We start from the raw sequence: 22,910 nt of genomic DNA, 5'->3' as shown, positions 1-22,910 counted from the left end.
CCCTGAGGCAGGACCGAAACATGCATGTCGGAACTCGCAAGCTGCAAGTTAAGTTTGTCTAGTTCTTTGATTACAAGCTTAGTAAACAGTAGTTTTTCACATCAAAAATATATATGAAATGATATAACGCTCTGTTTACTTTTATGCGATGATTGGGCTGTGAGGTGGTTTTTCTGGGGTTCGCCCCAGTTTTCCCCTCCATGATTCTGAACAAACCTATGAACTTTGTTATATCATCCATATAATACTTTGAATAGGTCTATGGAGTGATTTTTTCTTTTATTTCAATATATGAGTTATTTGGATAGCTTGCTGCTATCCAGATAATGGTTGTAATACCTAGATAGTCAGCATTGCTATCTGGATAGTGGCTAGCGCTGAAATTGATACGCTGTGACTGGTGTTTAAAAAAGGCGCTGATCGTGGAGTTTAAATATTGCCCCATTAGTTTATACTTCCATCAGACAGGTTAATCGTTTATCCTTCCAGGCCACATGTATTTTTCTATGGTTGACCTTCATCACTGAAACCCTAGTCAGGAGAGTTAAGTGTTCTGTGATCTTGCTTAGGGTGTTCAGTAGAGTTGCGATATGTTCAGGGTAGCCAGCAAAGAACAGCTTTGCTTGCAGTCAATTTTATTTCCAATCTCAAATTCTATTGACATAGCAGCAGGATATCAAGGGCAATCAGTTTTGAGTGCTGCCACTCCCCTTCCATAAAGCATGCAGGAGAGTCAGAATCACACAGGCAGGGAGGAGGTCTGGTAAAAGCATCAAGCATGAAAGAGGTACGACAAGAAAAACAAAGATAACAGAATGGAGAAAATTGGGGACAAAGTGAAAGGTGGGGGTAAAAGAACAGTGAAGTGGACAGAAAAAAATAAAGAAGCCCAAAAAGTTTAGTCAAGTGTATAAAACACAATCAAGAACAGCATGGATAAAACAGAGATGAGACGAGCCCATCACCTCTTGCAAATCTCAGTAGATTGCAGTGTTGTCCTGCTGATGCTCATCAATCCGCTGGTTAGACTATCAGTCACTTCAACCTATTGGTCGAAAGCCTAATAGTCTATCCAACGCTGACATTATGAAACCCATTGTTAAAGTCATGTGTGGCTTCTGTACCTGTTGAAAAGTAGGTGGCGGCAGACTTGCTGAATGTTGTACCCCGAACTCCAGTGACAGACACTTCGTAGTGTGATCCAGGTCTCAGAGCTTGCATTGAGTACTGGCTCAGGGGAGGCTGCAGCCGGAATGAGGTCTTCCCACCCTCCCCATCAACCAATCCATAGTTCAGTAGAAGAAAATCTATTTTAGCCCGGGGAGGTATCCACTGCACGAAGGCAACTGTGTCTGAGACGTCTCGTACCTGGAGTTTTGTGGGGCCATCAATCACTAAATGCAAAAGAAAAAGGGTGATTAAGGATGGTAGATTGCAGATGGAGCTGGAATACAAATCAGGAGACACTATGCCTGTTTGGGAGTAGAAGGTGAGTATTTGCTAGTACAGTATTAATGCATTTTCTACAGTTGATCCTTGGAGTAACTTTTCTGCAGTCTTCATCCAGACACAAATTAGGTACCAGGCAAGAACTGGAGAGGATATTTCAAGCAAGAATAAGGTGATTTATCAGCTCAGGGATCCCAGGCCAGGGCAGACGTCATGCCAGGTTGTTGAAACACAGAATTTGTAGTATTGTAAAACTATTGCAGCCCTGTCAGTCAGGTGTTCCTACAGAAAAAGGAAGCCTTCAGGTAAAAGAATGTTATACCTATATCCTTCTGAAGCCTCTATACTATAGCATCACTGAGAAGGAGCACAAGAGATTGAAACTACTCCAGCACACTGCGGCCAGATTAATTTTGGAGTAGGCAAATTCAAAAGGGCTAGCCCACTGCTGGGAAAACTGCACTGACTACCAATGACAAATAGGATTCTTTTCAAGATTGCCCGCATGGTCTATAAAGCGATTTATGGCGACCACTCTGGTGGAGCAGTATTGGACCTCAAGATTCCTCGTTCATTGCATAATGCAAGAAAGACACAATGCCTCAAGCTGTCCCTCCCCTCAACATGTTAAACAAAAAAAACCTCTTTGAATCTACCTTTGAATTCCTGGACCTAGGGGTCTGGAAACGTAATCCATCAAATGCACGGACAATTGCGCCCCGACATTTGTGCGTACAACAAATGCACGCACTGAATGGAGGGTGACCCGACAATTGCACCCCGATAGGATACTATTTTGTATTTTTGAGGGTTACACTTAAAATATTCACTTGCTATCTAGTGTTTGGGTAAGGTTTACATGATGATAATGGGAACCTATAAAGGGTTCCCATAATCATCATGTAAACCTTACCCTAACACTAGATAGCAAGTGAATGTTTTAACGGGGCGCAACTGGCATGCACACACTTGGTGTGCGCATTTGACGGGGCGCAACTGGCATGCACGCAATTGTCGGTTACCATCTGGAACAGTTTACCCCTATTCTTACGTCAAGTTCCCTCCTAATACAACATCAGAAGAATGTTAAAGACATATCTTTTCTCATAATGACTAATCTCTACCCAACCCACTATCTAGAATCAGCTTGCTAATGTAATAACTGATCCCAATCTTATTGTAAGCCATGATGATTCCTTGTAGAAAATTGTGGAATATAAGAAACTATATGGTATGGTATGATTTCAGCTGGAGGAAGACTGGCACTTAAGGCCAAATTCTATAAATAGCGCCTAATAGGTACTGAGATAGGTGCCACATAGTGTGATTCTCAAACACATAGGCGCACTTCATAGAATCACGCTTCGTGGCGCTTCGTGATGGTACTGCGCCTAAGTGGCATAGTGCCTATCTTTTTGTAAGAATGTCTAAAAATTTTCAGGCGCCTTTTTATAGAATCGGCGTTTCTTGATAGGCGCCTAACTTCCAATTATCGCTCGTTAATATAGCTAATTGGTCTAATTGTTCAATTTTGATAGGCACCTATCTTGTTAGCTGCCTCCCTAATGGGAACCTAGATCTTAGGTGCCTTATATAGAAGTTGGGGGTTAAAGTTTGGATGTGGGAATCGGTGCCAAGTGTGAATGAATAAAAGGCACACACCATTTAGAAAATTGCACTTAGCGCCAATCTTTTCTGTACCCATTTTTCTGTGTGATTTTTTTAAAGAAATCTTACCCAGAGTGTTTTATGGGGATTTTCCTAAGCTCAAGGATACAGGGCCTTCAGCCTCTCATGGTAAGTAACTTTGCTGGAATAAAAGTCTATATTTTTAAACTGGCATAATCTAATTCCCTGGCCTAGCTGCTGAGAAGTAATATGCTTTGCTATTGAACCAGCTGATTTGGAGCACATATGGAAAAGCATTCACTGTAATTTCACCAAGGTTCTCTAGGTGTGTAAATATCATCTTTTTCAAATAAATCTGACCTTTCTGAAATCACAGCACAGGGACTGGTATTACTTTGTCAGAGTATTTCAGCTTGTCAGTGTGAGAATTCTGCCTGGTGTTGCCCAAGGCCATTTTCTAGCCATATTTTAAAAAGATAGTAAAAACTAGGGACATTAATTTCTTAGTGTGCATTCGGTCCATTAGTGCTCCCTAAAAAATGTAAAATCATTCAGCACGTGCTAACCTATGAATGAACATGTGTTAAGTTAATGAATGCAAATTACAATTTCCAATACTCGTTTAAAGATTTTTATTAAAACTAATGTGTGCAATGAGCCACAATAAACTCCAAAGAGTGGGAAAAAAGCTCAACGAACTGTGAATTATTGCCCTGTGTACATCTCTAGTATATCTAAGTCACCCTGCTGGTTCACTATATCATCTGTTTGACCCCTGACTGTTAAGAATGTTCAAATTCATGTTTTGGAACAATGTTTCCAAAGAGAAATTATGCTAACTTTTGGGTACATGAACTTACTTTTTAGATTAGCCATTCTTTCAAGAAAAAAAGGCTGTTATGATAGTGGCATTTTCACAAAAAATGCTAAAAGATTAATTTCATTTATACCTCTAATGCAAAATGCTCTGAAGATTTTGATGTAATGCATAACTAGAAGATATTGACATGAGGCAATATTCCTAATTTTCATATGAAACAGATTTGAATCCAATAGGAAGAATCACATTTCAATTACTATCGTGTAGATTTCTTCACAACACCTGCTGCCTGTCCAGAAATGTGGCTACATAGCCTCCTCAGGACAAGCAAGGGACAAGACCAAGCTAAATGGACAGAGTAATGAAGGTAGGTAGGTTCATTACTTTCCAAGGCTAGTAGCCAGATCATCTCCATATGGTCACAAAAATGCACATCGGATCTGTTTCCTGTCAGAACTTGGATGCGATAGTCATCAAATCAGTTTTAGAGTCATCTTTCCTAGGTGCCTACAAAGCAGAGCTCATTCATTTCAGCTCTATGTAGACAGAAGTAGTACAGAGAGGCTCTTTTAGAAGGGGTTCTTGAGGCCTGTGGTGAGTGATGAACGGTTAGAGTAGTTATTCACATCAAGAAGTCCCACACAGTGGAGCCTGTCATGTATTTTCATACATGATTAGAACAACGCTATTTTTATATGGAAGTGGCAACATTAATTTTCTGTTCAGTAGGTACATAGACTATAATACAACCAGACCTGCAAGTTCCTCTACAGGAAGAAATAAGTGGTTGCAGAGCGCATTATATAAAGAACTAGATTCAGTAAATGGCACTCAAATACGGGGACCCCTCAAAAATGAGTGCTGAGTGCTATCCTATAAACACCGCTCTGAGTTGGGCACCATTTATAGAATAGTGCGTGGCGCTAGGATCCGCACCCAACTCTGAGCACGAGGATTTACGCCAATTAAAATCTGATGTAAATCCTAATGTAAATTAGGCGCAAATCCTCAAAATTCTAAAACACCGCGCATATCCTTAATGAATGCCCCATACTCCTCCCATGGCCATGACCCTTTTCAGTTCTATGCTAAAAGATTTACATATTCTTTATAGATTACATATTCTTTATAGAATAGCACTTACAGGCTTTATAGTGCTGTTATGCTAATTAAAATCCACCTATATTTAAATTAAATTAATCTTATGTGACAGATTCATAGAACGGGGATACCCGCAGAGAGTGATTTTGAAAGCATGGAAACGAGCCAGATGTTGCCAGAGGGAATGGGGTTCATAGACAAAACCGCGGAAGACAAAGGCGCGTGCCGCCAACTGAGCGCAAGACGGAGGCGCGCGCCGAAGAAAATGACAGTTTTTAGGGGCTCCGACAGGGGGTTTTGTTGGGGAGCCCCCCCACTTTACTTAATACAGATCGTGGCGGCGTTGTGGGTGGTTTGGGGGATTATAACCCTCCTCATTATACTGTAAACTTAACTTTTTCCCTGTTTTTAGGGAAAAAGTGAAGTTTTCAGTAAAATGTGGGGGGTTACAACCCCCCAAGCCTCCCCCAACGCACCCACAACGCGGCACAATCTGTATAAAGTAAAGTGGGGGGGTTCTCCCCCACACCCTCGTCGGAGCCCCTAAAAACAGTTATTTTCTTTGGCGTGCGCCTCCGCGCTGCGCTCAGTTGTCGGCGCGCACCTTTATCTTCCGCGGTTTTGACCTGACACCCAAGTTTCTCTAGAACAGAGGGCACTTTAAGCCACCGCCCGTGCAGCCGATTCGTATACTGTAAACACATATTAAGAGCCAATGCTATACAAATTAGAAATGATAAAACGCATTATCTAAGATCTGATATAGATTGTACTTCTAAGGGGGTCATTTATTGTGTGAGATGTCCATGTTTAAAATATTACATTAGCCACACAAAACGTATGATTAAAATTCGTGTAAGAGGGCATTTATGCAATATACGCACCGGCCACATTCAGGCTCAACAGGTATCTCACTGGCTCGAAAATGGCCATTCTGAAATGGAATTTCAATATACAGTATTAATACAAATCCATCTAATAGAAGGAGGAGATATATCTGAGGCACTTTTAGCCCGTGAACAACGTTTCATTTGTGAATGGCGGACCCTCCAGCCAATGGGGTTAAACCAGGAAGTTGAGTGGTTTCAGTGTAAATGAAAAATTCAAGCTTCATTTCAGTAATGAGGCAAGGATCCCATAGATTTAAAACCCAATTCCAGGGATAGGATTTCCTGTTTTCTGTCTTGGCCCAAGGCAGCAGCCCTTGTTCCCAAGAGGTATGTTAACAATTAGACTGATTAAGATGAATAAATTTTGTTAAGTTATTTAACAAAGGGTATTATGATACGCAAACCACAACAGCATACTTTTTTAGATAATTTTATTGTTTTTTGTGTATTTTGTGTTTTGTTTATAGAGTTCGCCCTCCTGAAGATGCAAACACGCGAAACTCGAGTAGAGGGATTGGGTTTCAGGCCACCTTCGGGTGTGCTTAGCAGTTTAATTGGGCATTTTATACTGGTTTTACACATACACTTGGAGTATTAAGCAGTGGCGCGGCAGATATGAAAAACAGCCTCGTCAAAAGATAAGTATAATAATTCTTATCTGGTGGTGGTATCAGGACAAAGGCTAATCAGGGACTATACTGTGACAATGATGGTCCCTGACCGGGCGGCCCCTGCTTATATCGATTTGAGCACTGGGGTTTAGTGGATCTGAGCACAGTATTTATACACACAAATATTTATATTAAAATGATTAATTTAAATATAAGTGGATTTTAATTAGCATAACAGCACTATAAAGCCTGTGAATTTGAAATCTATAGTTCATATAACAACACAGGAGAGTATAATTGAAGTACTCCATAGTGGATAGTTAGAATAACACTTAGCAAGATGCACAAGTAAATCCAAATGGTTGGCAGTTAATGCCAATGATTGGTTGTTAGCAGTCAATTATTGGTGCTAATTGGCTCATTGCTAAATGCAATTCTGAGCATATATATAATCTGGGGGAATTATGTCGTCATGAAAAAAATACCTTTATATTAATTGTATGCCAAACTCAATTACATTTCTCTGAGATGTCTGAAAGGAATGCATCATATTAAATTTTCAGAATCACATTGGTCATAAGAACATATGAAGTTGCCTCCGCTGGGTCAGACCAGAGTCCATCGTGCCCAGCAGTCTGCACCAGAGGCGGCCCATCAGGTCCATGACCTGTAAAGTGGTCCCTGAACTCATCCTATAACGTATCACTACTTCCATCCGTACCCCTCAATCCCCTTATCCTTCAGGAATTTATCCAAACCCGCTTTGAATCCCTGTATTGTGTGCTGTCCTATCACAACCTCCGGGAGTGCATCCATGTGTCCACCACTCTCTGGGTGAAGAAGAACTTCCTGGCATAGGTTCTAAACCTATCCTCTTTCAGTTTCTCCGAGTGCCCCCTTGTACTTGTTGTTCCTCACAGTCTGAAGAATCTATCCCTGTCTACCTTATCTATGCCTTTCAGGATCTTAAAAGTTTCTATCATGTCTCCTCTAAGTCTCTGCTTTTCCAGGGAAAACAGCCCCAGCTTTTCCAGCCTATCGGCATATGAAAAGTTTTTCATACCTCTTATCATTTTCGTCGCTCTTCTCTGGACCCCTCAAATATTGCCATGTCCTTCTTGAGGTGCGGCAACCAATACTGGACACAGTACTCCAGATGCAGGCGTACTAATTGCACGATATAGTGGCATGATGACTTCCTTCGTCCTGGTCGTGATACCCTTTTTGATACCCAGCATTCTGTTTGCTTTTTTTGAGGCTGTCGCACATTGTGCCGATGCTTTCATTGTTGTATCCACCAGCACACCCAGGTCTCTTTCAAGGTTACTTACCCCTAACATTGATCCCCCCATTGTATAGCTGAACATCGGGTTCTTTTTCCCAACATGTATGACCTTGCATTTCTCTATATTAAAATGCATCTGCCACTTTTTTTGCCCACTCTTCCAGTTTCGTTAGGTCCCTTTGCAGGTCTTCACAGTCTTCCGTGGTTCTAACCCTGCTGCAGAGTTTGATGTCATCCGCAAATTTGATAACCTCACATTTCGTCCCCATCTCCAGATCATTTATAAATATATTGAACAGGAGCGGTCCCAACACTGACCCCTGCGGAACTCCACTCGTGACCCATTGCCAGTCTGAGTATTGGCCCTTTACTCCAACCCTCTGTTTCCTGCCCGCCAACCAGTGTTTAATCCATCGGTGTACATCCACCTCCACCCCCACCCCGTGGTTCCACAGCTTCTTAAGCAGCCGTTCGTGGGGTACTTTGTCAAAGGCTTTTTGGAAGTCGAGGTAAATGATATCTATGGGTTCTTCTTTGTCCATCTGGCTGTTTATTCCCTCAAGAGTTCTGGTACTGGTAAGAATGGTTGTAGGCCAAGGCAGTCTCTGTTTAGAGGACAATATGGATGATGTCAAATTTAAAACATCATCAGTGTTGCAAAGCATTTTGGCCCAAATTCTATATATGGTGCTTAAAGTTGAGTGCGTACATCGGTGTGCATAGCTGATGTACGCGCACCAATTGGTAGGCCTAATAACATAGTAACATAGTAGATGACGGCAGATAAAGACCTGAATGGTCCATCCAGTCTGCCCAACCTGATTCAATTAAAAAAATTATTTTTCTTCTTTTTCTTTTTTTTAATATTCTTTATTCATTTTCAAAATTACATTAAGTGTAAAATATATTCATTCACAGTAACAATAAATATATCACTTATAAACAATCATTGGTACATTATATAAATTTTTATCCCTTCCCCTTTCCCATCCATTTTTCTTCTTAGCTGTTATTTGACGGTATGAGGGGGTGTTGAAAAATTCTCAGCTCAACCAAGAAGGGAATGAAGTGGAGCCATGAAACTTACAAGTTATTCTACATATTCACCCCTAAATTCAACACACTTGGCACATCGTGTCTGAAGTTTCTGTAACCCTTTCAAAAATACTCTGATGTCTGGTCACTGAACTACTACTCTGCTGCTGCAATCACTCCGAATCATAAGAACATAAGAATTGCCGCTGCTGGGTCAGACCAGTGGTCCATCCTGCCCAGCAGTCCGCTCACGCGGTGGCCCTCAGGTCAAAGACCAGTGCTCTAAATGAGTCCAGCATCACCTCTGTACATTCCAGTTTAGTAGGAACTTGTCCAACTTTGTCTTGAATTCCTGGAGGGTGTTTTCCCCTACAAAAGACTCCGGAAGAGCGTTCCAGTTTTCCACCACTCTCTGGGTGAAGAAGAATTTCCTTACATTTGTACGGAATCTATCCCCTTTCAACTTTAGAGAGTGCCCAATCGTTCTCCATACCTTGGAGAGGGTGAACAGTCTGTCTTTATCTACTAAGTCTATTCTCTTCAGTATTTTGAACATTTCGATCAAGTCCCCTCTCAGTCTCAGAATCGCTCGAAAATTGATGCCCTTTCAAATTCTTTTTAAGTTTCGGAAACAGAAAATAGATGGAGCAAGATCTGGTGAGTAGGGTGGATGGTGTATGCATTGAAACCCCAACTGCATCAAAACATCCATCGTTTTGCCAGCTTTGTGAGTGGTGTATTATTGTTTTGTAAAAAGAGAACTCCTTTCCACAGCTTTCCTCTCCTTTTTTCTTTCAATGCCTCCTTTAATCGGCACAGCAAGTTACAGGAGCATTCTGTATTAACTCTTTGGCCCTTTGGAAGATAATCAATACAACACATTCCTGATCCCAAAACACAGTAGCCATGACATTTCCATGACTTTTGGGGCTTGAATTTCCTTGGCCTTGGAGAACCTGAGTGCTGCCTTTGCATGGACTGTTGTTTTGTCTCAGGATCACTGTGGTGTAACCATGTTTCATCAACAGTATCTAGTCATTCCAAGAGGTTGGCACCAGCTCACTGAAAATACTGTAAAATCAACTTGAAAGTGTCCACTCAATGTCGTTTCTTGTCAGCATTCAAACATTTGGGCACCCACTTGGTTGACAGTTTCTGCATACCCTGCTGCTCGTGGATTATACACCCAACACATTCCCTGGATATCTATAGTGTCTCAGCAATTGTTTTAGCCAATATTCGCCTCCATAGCCTTCCCGTTATCAATTGGTGTACTTCAAGGCTTTGCCCTGGGACCACTTCCTTTCTCAACCTACACTTGTTCACTTGGAGCGCTGATCTCTTCCCATAGCTTCCAGTATCTCCTCTATGATGACGACTCCCAGATCTATCCCTCTGCACCAAATATCTCTACTGAAACCCAGACCTGCCTGTCCGACATTGCCACTGGATGTTTCACCGCCATCTAAAATTGAGAATGGTTAAAATGGAATTGTTCATCTTCCCACCTAAACCCACCTCTCCGCTTCCCTCGTTCTCTGTCTCTGTGGACAACGCTCTCATCCTTCCTGTTTTGTCTGCTCGTAATCTCGGGGTCATCTTTGACTACTCTCTCTCCTTCACAGCCCAGATACAATATATCACTAAAACCTGCTGCTTCTTCCTCTATAATATTACCAAAATCTGACCCTTCCTCTATGAGCACACTACCAAAACACTTATCCACGCCCTCATCACCTCGCGCTTAGACTACTGCAACTCACTATTCTCATACCTTTCGCTTAGCCATCTCGCTCTCCTCCAATCCATCCAGAATTCAGCTACACTCATATTCTGGAAGAGCTGCTTTACTCATGTTACTCCTCTCCTAAAGTCATTTCATTGGCTTCCCATCCATTTCTAAATACAATTCAAACTCCTTTTACTAACTTACAAATGCTCTCACTCAGCTGCCCCTTACTATATCTCTTCACTTATCTCCCCCTATGATCCCCCTTGTGAGCTCCGCTCAGGTGGTAAGTTCCTCCTATCTGTGCCCTTCTCTGCCTCTGCCAACTCCAGACTCTGTCCCTTCTGCCTTGCTGTGCCATATGCTTTGAACAAGCTGCCTGAATCCCTACGGCAGGCTCCATCTCTGGCAGTGTTCAAGGCCCAGTTTAAAGCCCACCTCTTTGAGAGTGCTTTCAATTCCTACCTCCTCTCACCTTCGGTTCTGCATCCCCAACCCTATATGTCATGTCTGTTTGTCCAAGTTAGATTGTAAGCTCTTCAGAGCAGGGATTGTCTATAAATTTCAAAATGTACAGAGCTGTGTATGCCTTTCTGTGCTAAATAAGTGATAAGTAGTAGTATCTGCCAAAATCAGGTCATGGACATGATCAACAATTTCAGGAGCTGACACCATTTGAGGCCTCTCAGACCTTGCTGCATCTTTGGTCACTCCCCCAAATGGATTTTGAATGAGATGGTATCTAGGTAGACTCGCCCTTCGGCTTTACATGAACATTTATTTTACAATAGGTCTGCTTCCTCTGACATCAAAACCAGGTTATGCTTCTGCTTGGAAATGGGTAACAAGATTTGTATCTCTGCCACAGAGAGGAAGAGTAGAATTTCCTCCACCTAAGGTCCTTTACAGGGTCTTGATAAGCCCTCTTAATTTTCATGTCATCACTTGAGTCAGGGGCACTACTGTCAACATATGGGTAGGAGAAAGATTAAGCTAATTAGAGGCAGGGCAAGTTCTCAGACTGAAGAATTGTAATTTATAAAAGTTGTCTTCATCCTGTTATTTCCAGTGGATCATGTGATAAGCGTTTTAGTACATTTCAGCCAGATGTTTCATAAAAATAAAAAGAAGAACTGAGATCGAGATCCAAAATCCCTCTTTTCTCCTTACCCTCAAATATATTTGGATTGCAACCCTACACTCTATTCATCACTAAAAGAATGGTCTGTTTCTCTACAGGACACGTGAATATCCAAGATAGTTGCAGATAATGGGTATTTACAGACAATGGAAGTTCGCTATAGGTTATAAAAGAAATAGATCAACAAAGCAGAGCTATTTATTTAATGCTTGTGTGTTTTGGGATAATAGACATTTTTTTCTCTGGATAATGAAATGCAGGCTAAATTCTATTATTTTCTTCCCCATGGATAAAGGTCTCTTGGATGCCAAATGCCCAGTGATATTGATATTTTCAGCAGGGATACTGCTCTGCTGGCTTTATTGATTCTATGTGGCATGAATCTGATTGGCCGAGGGTTGCTGGAGGAGCAGAGCAATGCTTGGTCATAACCTTCACAGACAGGTGGTTTTGAGAAAGGATGTGTTTCAGACTCTAAAGGGCTTGAAGAAATGCACCTGATTCAGCCAGTAGGTGTCTCTCTTAATCAAGAAAGCACAAGAGACTGCTAAGAAATCAGTCTGTGAGAATTAGCCCGAGACTGAAATTAATTCATTTGGGTCTCCCTTCCCCCATTATTATCTGCTTTTCATTTTTGCTCCTATATTTGGACAAGCCTGCTCGAATTGCACCTACCCCTTCAGGTATTCTTGTTAGAATGCAAAATTTGACTTCTTATTTGATCCTGTGAACATATTTAAAAGGTAGAAGTGCAACTGCTTTGCTAGCGGCTTTCACAGCTGCGTTTTGTGTCCTTCCATAACATCACAATATTTTTACTGATCCACAGTCACAGGAGCATATCTCAAAGTATTTATGAATGAGTTTTGCCGCATGGAGAAACCCAGAAGCACCAACAGGATGCTGTAATCTCCAATGCACACTGGAACAATCTGTGAAGTAGGATCTGTATTCATAAGTCATAAACCACCGAGAACACAGAATGACAGAGGACATAATTTTATGCAGGGGAACCTACCACCTGTTTTACTAAGGCGCGTTAATCGATTAGCACGTGCTAATCGCTAACACATCCATAGACTAACATGCACTCGTTAGCATTTAGCGCGCGCTAAATCTATTAGCGCGCTAAGTGGTTAGCACACCTTAGTAAAACAGGCCCTAGTTACTAATAATGTGTGTTAATAATATTAGAGCTTGGTAGCATATGGCAGTAATTCTACCCCTTAGTATTGAAGATACAAAGGTAGGCATATCATTGTCTCCCTAACCTAATCCCCCATTCTTTTCAAATGGCTTGTTTACTTGACTAAGGTGCTTATTTTAGAAGTGCTATTTGAGTAGATGTACATAAACTGGCATTTAAATAGTTGAATAAATATCTAAATCATGATTTTACAAAGCTGGACTATAAACAGTGTGGCCCCGATATTGAGACTGTGGGTGGCAGCCTGGCTACCTCCCGGGGCCTGTGGTGATCCAGGTCAAAGTTCAGTGGCTTAGACTTAGCCGGCCAAACCGATATTCAGCGGCTGGCCAGCTAAGGCAAAATGGTGAAAGATAGACCTGCTTTTTCGGTGGGTTTATCTAGCCACTAACCGTAGCTGGCCAGCTGCCGAATGTTGGCAGTGATTGGCTATGTCACATGGTATAGCCGGCCACCGGCCAATCCAGCATACCAGATATTTTGTGGGAGATATTCAGCAGGAGATAGCTGGCTATCGGTGGGATGATAGCTCAAATTGCTGCAAACCTCAGGTTACTTCTATCCATGGATCTTGTTTGCTATTTTTCAAAGGGAAGCTAACACCATATTTTGCATTTGCCATTCCTATGGTCAGTGGAATGGGATGAGTGAGAGTGGGAGCAATCAACTAGGGTTACCATAAGGCTCTAGAAAAAGGAGAATGGAAGTAAAACCCAGATGTCTCAATCTGTCCTCCTTTTTTCTGGAGCCATATGCTAACCCCTAAACAAGTCCAAATTTGAAAATAAAATTTTACATGCATTGCTCCCCTCTCCTGAGCTCACCACAGCCCTAAAAGCGGCTCTTTTTTAAAATCTAGATATAAGGGCAAGTACTGTGAAAGACCAAGCATGCTTTTACCCACAATGAAGGGTGCAGTTCTAAACCAGGTGAATATGAATCACCCTATAAAGCTTAATAAATGAACCCAGCTAGAACCCTTTGAAAAGCATCTCCTGCAAGTAGAGTTTTTTTAAAAAAACCAACCATTAGAAATAAAAATAATCACTTAAGTCATCAAAGGCATATAGAATAAGGCCTGCTGGAATCCTTTTCACATCCATGGACCTTCGGTTTCATTTGGTCTAGGGCAGGGGTAGGCCATTCCGGTCCTCGAGAGCCACAGGCAGGTCAGGTTTTCAGGGTATCCTCAATTAATATATATGAGATGGATTTGCATGCACTGCTTCCTTGAGATGCAAATTTATCTCACACATATTTATTGTGGATATCCTGAAAACCTGACCTGCCTGTGGCTCTCGAGGACCGGAATTGCCTACCCCTGGTCTAGGGAAAAGTTGGACTGCTTTAGCTTGTCTCTGTCCTGATGTTGCTTGCTTACCACTCCTTCTAATTGTATGCTGTAAACCAGTATATCCCAAACTGTGTGCCGTGGCACACCAGTGTGCCTCTTGAGATTTCAGGTGTGCCACAACCCACTGGCGAGGAGGAGAGCCTACAGCAGTGGTTCCCAACCCTATCCTGGAGGACCACCAGCCAGTCGGGTTTTTGGGATAACCCCAATAAATATGCATGAGAGAGATTTGCATATAATAGAGGTGACAGGCATTCAAATCTGCTCCATGCATATTCAATAGGGCTATCCTGAAAACCTGACTGACTGGTGGTCCTCCAGAATAGGGTTGGGAACCACTGGCCTACAGGACACGCCTCTTGCCACGAGAGGCACGTCCTGTAGGAAGTCAGCCGGTGCAAATGACTCTCCTTCTGGCCAACGTTTCTCCTCCTCTCCCCGCACCTCTCGGATCCCTCCACCGAAGCGGGTTGCGGCCAGATGGGCCTCCACGCACTTCCGGGTGCCTTCCGGCCAGGGCACTGGATTTAGCGTGCCGCCGGCCGGAAAGTTTGCGAGACACAGCTCTAAACACTTGGCTACATACAAAAATCTAATAAAATGTGTTGCATAGGGTGGTGAATTCATTACTGTGCTTTTTCAATCCATTAGTGCACTTTAAAAAGTTTAATACATGCAAAATGGACTTGTCACTATTTAACATGAATTAGGATGTCTTAATTAATATTTTAATGCATGTCACACAATTTTGATTAAAGGGAATGCCTGAAACAGACTGAAAATAGCCCCCAAAATGGGAAAAATCTGAAAATGAACCAAAGCCTTTTTTTTTTTTTTTTTACAGTTGCATCTTTTCTTTGTTCCTCCTCCCCCTCCCCCTTTTTTCTGTAGGTCAGGAAGTTGAACAGAACACACTCACTCACCAGTTGATACGCTGGCTGAAATGGGTGGGCTCCTAGCCTGTTCCTTTAAAGCTACAACAGTCACTGTGTATTCCTCTCCGGGCTTTAGCCCTGTCTGGTTGAAGGAAGTGACACTGCTTGGGAGCTGAGCGATAACCCCACCTTCATTGTTCTGGAAAGAGTAAAAGAAATAAAAAAAACAACAACCATGATACACCATTAGGAATAACCTAATAGAACAATGGACTGAGAATCAGGTTGTGCCACATTCAAATTCAGCTCTTTGTGACTTTGGACAAGTCACTTAACTGTCCATTGCCTCAGGTACAAACTGAGGGTAAGATATTCAAAGTGATTTAACCAGTCCAAAACTGCATTCTTGGGCTAACTGGTCATTTTCAGAAGCACTTTACTGGTTTGCTGTTGAAAATGACTGGTCAATGTCTACAGCAAAACCAGCTGTCATGGAGTCATTGTCAGCACTTGACTGGTTAAGTGCCGTTTTTCAGCACTTATTCAGCCAAGGTAACACATAAATAGGATTGCATAAAAGTCAGTCCAATCTTCATGTGTTACCCCATAGTTGATTAAGTGCTGAATATCACACTTAATTGGCTATGATGTACGAGGGGGTGCTGAGAAATTCTCAGCCCAACCAAGAAGAGAATGACATAGATATGGTTCAATCAATGATCTGAAACAATGTCAAAACAAAAAAATTCATTTCTGCAAATTGACACTTAATGACGTAAGATACCGCTCTTTTCAGCTACAGTGGCAAAATAATGCTCATAATTTAGGAAGTTGGTGGGTTGGGCTGAGACCTTTTCAGCACCTCCTCGTATGTAATAAAAGTGAGCCAAGTACAGGGAAATCAAGCCACTGTGACATCACTGATGAGGTTGGCTCTTATTGGTGGAATGAGGCATTATGATATCACAATCTCAGCTCTGGTTACCAGATACTGAAACTCTTTACACAGCCCTGCCAAGAAGAGAATGAGGTGGATATGGTTCAATCAATGATCTGAAACAATGTCAAAACACAGAATTCCGTTTCTGCAAATTGGCACTTAATGAAATAAGATAACACTTTTCAGAATTTAGGAAGTTAGTTGCTTGGGCTGAGAACTTTTCAGCACCCCTTTGTAGCTGGCTACATAAACCTGGAAATTCAATGCTGGAGCCTAGACATACATAGCATTGAGTTTCCGTGTACAATACCGGTTGTCAGTGGTGTAGTGAGGGAGGTTGGCACCCGGGATGCTGGCACTTTGCATCGCAATGTCACGCACCTCCACTCTTCCCCGCCACTTGTTTACCCCTCACTTTTCCCCACCCCCGCGTACCTGTTGAAATGTTCACCAGTGCGAGCAGCATCTTCCACCTACTGCTCGCGCCAGCTCGTGACAACAGAAGTGGAAGATGTTTCTTGTGCCGGCAAACATTTAAAGAGGTATGCGGGGGGGCAGGGAGGAGCTTGCTCGGGTGCCCCTGCGAAGATGGCATCCAGGACGGGCCGTACCCCTGCCCCTCCTTACTATGCCACTCAGCAAAACACTGAGCGCGATGGCTGAATATCAGGCCTACAGTTCTAAGGTCTCTGGGGACAGGTGAGTACTTATGGTATGTGAATGCAACTTACTTTGATCTACAACTGAAAAAAGGCATGAGCTATAGCCAGACCTTTTTTTTATTTTCAATTTGCGTTTTACTTTCCATTTCAAAATTATTCACTCATTTGAAATCCTAATTTTCCTGTTGAACAAAAACCACTGGTTCCATTTCAGGTATTAGTGCAGGAGCTTGCATGTAATTAATCCTTTTTATTCCACATCAGTGAAAAAAAATCAATTTGACATATTATATCTTAGAGCTACAGAGTCTAAAATTGAATACATATATAAAATGTGTTTTTTTTTTTTTTTAATGAGTTTGCCTGAGATTTGTGGACCAGAGAAATCTCCATCCAATCAGCCACTGAGAAAAATGAAAAATCAAAGAACGTTTCATCCACAAACAGCTGCACCTAATCTACTGACATCAAACTACACAAGAAAGGCTTGAATTTTACAGTTGGATATTACTCATATGTCTCTACAGAGTGTTTGAGTGTTCAAATACTGTGCAATGCAGGTTATATTTCTATTAACATTTGGTTCATAATGCTGCAGTTAACATCAATTAAAAAGTAACTAATGTGAACTAAATATTTTAGCATTTTAGTCCAAATAAAACTTTTATTCTTAGGCTTAAATGATATTACATACAATATTCATTCACTTATGTTTACAGAAATGAACGGCAGCAGAGATTTGTTTACTTAATAAATTGCTATTCATTAACAAATATGAAGGGGTTTACAAAATCATAAATCAACCTTAAATACAGCAAAAACAACAAAACAGCATCCATCTGATATTCAAAAAAGGTTTAACTGGGGAAGAGAAGCTCCTGCCTGGTTAAACCCTACTGGGTGACCCAGGACATGATATTTAGTGGACCTTAGCTGGCTAGTGCCACTGAATGACCATCTTCTAACTCACGGTTGTCTAACATCGGTTCTCGAGGGCCGCAATCCAGTCAAGTTTTCAGGAGTTCCCCAATGAATTGGCATGAGATCTATTTGCATGCACTGCATCCATTGTATGCAAATAGATCTCATGCATATTCATTTGGGAAATCCTGAAAATCCAACCTAGCGAGGGCTGAAGTATGATGCCCCTGTTCTAAATGGTTAGGTTAGGAGTGAGCTGGGGGCAGAGCACATCGTAGCTGGTTAGCAACAGTTTTCAATGCCCCAGTGCATGCCCCAGTCAGTTCAGGATATTCACTCCTCGGCCGTCAACAGACCTGATGCCGCATACTGTTGCTGGCTGAATATTAGACCCAATATATATACACTTCCCACTCCGTATTCACGGGGGTTAGGGGCAGAGCCGGCTAGCGAATATGGAAAAACCGTGAATAATATTCTGGCAGGTTCTGCTCTTATCCCCCGCTTCCCCCAGCTATTTTTAGCCCTGTGAGCCCCTCCTTAAGCCTTACCTGGTGGTCTAGCGAGTTTTCAGGCAGGAGCGATCTTCCCATGCTCCTGTCCCGTGCAGATCGCTCACAGGAAATGGCTGCCTTGAGCTCCTGTAGTCTCTCGAGCCATTTCCTGTGAGCGATCTGCATGGGGCAGGAGTGTGGGAAGATCACTCCTGCCCCGAAAACCCACTAGACCACCGGGTAAGCCTTAAGGGGGGGAGGGGCTTATAGGATTTAAAATAGCCCAAAAAATGAAAGTAATTTTTTTCGTTTAAAACCGCGAATAAGTGAATCCGTAGATACGGAATTCGCGAATACGGAGGGGGAAGTCTAATGCAGTAGGGTGGTCAATCACAAAATCCAATGTGGTAGAGAAAGAAAGCAGATCAGATAAGGCCCTTTCAAAAATATTAATAAGCTACACTTTATTATAAAAAGAGACTGCATGCTGTTTTTGCAGCTGCTACGCAGAAGCTTAGAAAAATCTATCACTTAGATGACATCTCATTCACACACCTAGTGGATCTTATAGCATCTGATGAAGCCCCTGGAAAGGGCAAAACAAAGTCATGTGTAGCTTATTAATACATATTTTTTAAAAGGATCTTCTTTTTTCTCTACCTATCTACATATATATATATATATATATATATATAAAGTCAACACCCGTACCTTACCACCCATAATACATCACTTACAATCCCTAATTATTAAAATCAGCTCAACACTCTAGGCCTCAGTCTCTTGCCCCCAAAACATCTGCTCCATAAACAAAGCACTGAAAAGTTTATGGGACCTAGAGTAAACTGGGCTTATCCTGCACCCACAAGATTTGTGAGGGAGGGCTGAGGCTGGTAAAAGCAGCAGGTAGATGATCCTTCTCGCTGCTGGCAAAGATTTGAAGAGGTAGGTGGGGAGATGGGGGAGGGGAAGAGGAGAGGTACTGGCAACCGTGTTAAGACAGTGCCCAGGGCACTTCACCCCCTGCCCCCACTCACTACACCACTGTTTTATTGGCATTAGCATGCATTAAAACAATTGAGTGCTTTAGTAACTCTAGTCCTAAGTATCATCCCTGAAACTTTTGGGCGTCATCCTTGACAGTAAGCTAACATATAATAGCTTTATTTATATCCCATCATACCTTTTCAGTTCAAGACGGTGTACAACAAGAGGTGCTGTAAGTACAGCGAGGTAACATCAATTAGATTTAGAAAGGGGTAGATAGACAGTTAAGTGGCGGGGTAGCATGGGTGGGAGGGAGGAACGTGTAAGAAGAAGTAGGTGTAGCGCTGATTTGGGGGATCAGGGTAAATTTGTCGAATTGGTGGGTTTTCAGTGATTTTCTGAAAGAATTGTATGTTAGGGAGTTCAGGATTAGGTCACTTAAGGTGTTGTTCCAGATCCCTGCTTGAAAGGAGAGTGTCTTGTTGAGGAATCTTTTGAATCTGCATCCTTTGGGAGAAGGAAATGAGAACAGTAATGTTCTGCATGAAAAGTGGAGTTTGTCCTGCAGGGTGAGGTGTTTCTTCACACTTCTACCTCTAACCCTCTGTTGTAGTTCCTTCCTATTTCTCCTACTGTAAACCGCATCGAGCTTTACGAACGTGGAGATGATGCGGTATACAAACCTAAGGATTAGATTAGATTAGATTAGATTAGAGGAGCTGAAAAGAGTCTTGAAGCAGAGGCAACCGAATTTGAAGATTATTCTGGCTTTGATAGGTAGCCAGTGAAGTTTCTTGTAGTATGGGGTGATGTGGTCGGATTTATTCAGGCCAAAGATATCAGCAGCAAATAAGAGCCATCATACAAAGGAGCTTCTATAGACTACGTATGATATGTTCACTTTCTAAAATTCTAGCGCCTTCCTCACTAAACATCTTGGTACACTCCCTTGTTATCTCCCAGCTGGACTATTGTAACGCATCATATAAAGGTACCACACAAAAAGAGCTCAGGCGCCTGCAAATAATTCAATAAACTGCTATAAAGCTTATTGAAAACGTGAAGAAATTTGATCACGTAACACCACTTCAGATCAAGGCCCATTGGCTCCCAGTATCACATAGATCACTTATAAGATTTTGCTCCTTACCTTTAAAACAAGTTCCACAAATTCTTCAGAACTTATAGATAGACTCTTAAGTCCGTATGCTCCATTAAGGACCCTTTGATCAAACACCCAATATCTGTTATTCATTCCATTGTTGCATCACATTAGTACGACACGTTTGACCATTTTCTCAGTCACCGCACCCACGCTCTGGAATTCAATGCCCATTGAGTTACGCGAAGAAACGATAGTAACTCAATTTAAATCAAAATTTAAAACATTTCTATTTAGAGATACCTTCGATCTTTAAAGGAAACTGTTTTCCATTCCACTATTACAGATGAGTCTCCTCCTTGTGTACTATCCTTAATTGGCTTTCTATCCTATCTTGAAGTGTAGTTCCTCCCTTTCCTCCCTACTATTCCAGTACATTTTTGTGTCTTAGTCAAATAGCCCTGATTTTATAATTTTATGTATACTGCTTAGAAGCCTGACAAGTGGAATATCAAATTTTAATAAAACTTGAAATTTGTTTTCTCTTTCCTCATCTTCTCATCATTCTCTTCCTTCTATCCACTGTCTGCCCCTCTCTCTGCCTCTTCCATATGGCAACTGCTCTTTCTATGAATCTTTCAAAAACTGTCTGCCTCTCCCTTCCATCTCTCCCTCCTCCCCATTGGTCTGGCATTCATCTACTTCTCTCTGTTCCCCCCATGGTATGCATCTGTCTTCTTCCTTTCCATCGCTCGCTTCCTCCCAACACATTTTAGCATCGCTCTCTCCTTCTTTCCTCCCCCCAGATCTGGTATCTGTCTCTTCTCGTTGTCCCCATGCTCTGGCATCTCTCTCTCCTCTTCCTTCCTCCTTTTATTCCCTGGTCTTCCCTCTCAATTTTTTCTGCCTCTGTCTAAATTCTTTCTTACTATTCAGTCCTCACTTTCCCTCTTTCATTGTGTCTACCTACAGCTTGCCACCTCTTTCCCTCACCCCTTCCAGTATCTAACTCTATCCTCTTCCCCCAATCCAGCATATGCTTTTTTTCTCTCTCCTCCTCACTTCCTTCCAGCGTCTGCTCCCCTCTCTCACCCTTCCATTTCTATTCAGCATCTGTCCCCCTCTCTCACCCTCCCCACTTCCATTCAGCGTCTGTCCCCCTTCTTTCTCCACACAATAAACCTAAAGCGCAACTCAACCTCTTCCTCTTATTGGGGCATCTCTCTCCCTACCCCTTATCTTTGCAGATGTTTTCCAAAACCAAAGTTCTCTCTCAGTCAGGCCCTGATCGAGAAACCATTCTCACTAATTGCATGCGGCTGCCCCAAAGTTTCTCCTCTGATGTAACTTCTGGTTTCTGCTGGATCACGTCAGAGGACAAGCTTTGGGGCAGCTGCATACGTGCAACTAGTGGGAATAGCTGCCACATCAGGGCCCCTCTGAGAGAGAAAACTGGTTTGGAAAAGCACCATGAAGGTGAGGGAAAGGGAAGGAGATGCTCCGACAAGGTGGAAAGATGCTCGGACAGCAGGGTCCAGGGCAACTGCCCTATTTGCCCTCTCCTAATGCCAGCCCTGGTCATAGCACCACACCGACAGGCCCCCCTGATGTTTTCGGGTCCAAGGCATGTACCTACTGAGCCTACCCTTTAATCCGGCCCTGCCTGCTCCCTTTTCAGTCCCCAGCTCTAAACCCAGCTCCTTTTCCCCAACTGATTCACTCCTTTCAGCCCCTTGTTCAACTCCCTTCTCCCAGTTGTTCCCCCTATTCAGCCCCTAGCTCAGCCCCCTTCTCCCACCTAATCTTCATTTAGAAATTATTTGCAGAATGATGAGAGTGTCTCTTTTCACAAGTGCTGGAGAGGGATCATAGAAGGAGAAATGAGCATGGGGCTGGTGGGCAGTAGTGAAAAATGCTGCACATGATCCGGGGGATAAGAGAAGGAGAAATGTTGGATGTGGCAGTGGAGGGGGTGGGAGAGATTCACCCTGGATCTTTCTCTCTCTCTCTCTCTCTTTCCATACTTCCTTTGCAGAAAGGGAGGGAATGAGAGAAAGACAGATGGACAGTGAGAAAGAAAGGGAGACATGTTACCAATAGGGGTGGAGGAGAGAGAAAGAAAGAAAGAAAGGAGGGACATAGAGAGATGGTGGTTGGGGAAGGGAATGAGGTCCAGAGGAGAGGAAGCGTGCAGGAGACAGAAAGAAAGAAATACAGTAAAACCTTGGATTGCAAGTAACTTGTTTGCAAGTGTTTTGCAAGACAAGCAAAACATTTTATTAAATTTTAACTTGATATACAAGCAATGTCTTGAAACTGAGTTGCAATACAAGCAACACATCACAACTGAGCTGATGGTTCTTCTTTTTCTGACACTGCAGGAGTGTAGTGACTGTTCTAAACAAGCAAAGTCTTGCGATACGAGTACATACAGTATACACGTGTCACATCATCAAATGGTTCTTCTCTCTCTGACGCTGCAGAAGTGTAGTGACTGTTCTAAATGAGCAAGGTCTTGCAATACAAGTACATATAGTATTTTATATTAATGTTTTCGGGTTATGGAATGAATCATCTGAGTTTCCATTATTTCCTATGGGGAAATTCATTTTGATATATGAGTGCTTTGGATTACAAGCATGCTTCTGGAATGAATTATGCTCGCAACCAAGGTTTTA

General features: G+C 42.3%; 1 protein-coding gene across 1 annotated transcript in view; it reads right to left on the bottom strand.

The window, feature by feature from the left end:
• TNR (tenascin R) overlaps positions 1–22,910 on the bottom strand; it is a 211,631-nt gene that overhangs the window by 152,422 nt on the left and 36,299 nt on the right. Inside the window, exons 6-7 of the mRNA XM_033917218.1 lie at positions 15,175–15,325; positions 1,125–1,394 (exon numbers count right to left, since the gene is read on the bottom strand). Coding sequence (XP_033773109.1) covers positions 1,125–1,394; positions 15,175–15,325 — 421 coding nt within the window. The remainder of the gene's footprint in view (positions 1–1,124; positions 1,395–15,174; positions 15,326–22,910) is intronic.

This window comes from Geotrypetes seraphini, chromosome 12 (genome assembly GCF_902459505.1).
Source record: "Geotrypetes seraphini chromosome 12, aGeoSer1.1, whole genome shotgun sequence".
Taxonomy (NCBI): Eukaryota; Metazoa; Chordata; class Amphibia; order Gymnophiona; family Dermophiidae; genus Geotrypetes; species Geotrypetes seraphini.
The sequence above is the reverse complement of the archived record's forward strand: the minus strand, read 5'-3'. Positions and strand labels throughout refer to the sequence as shown.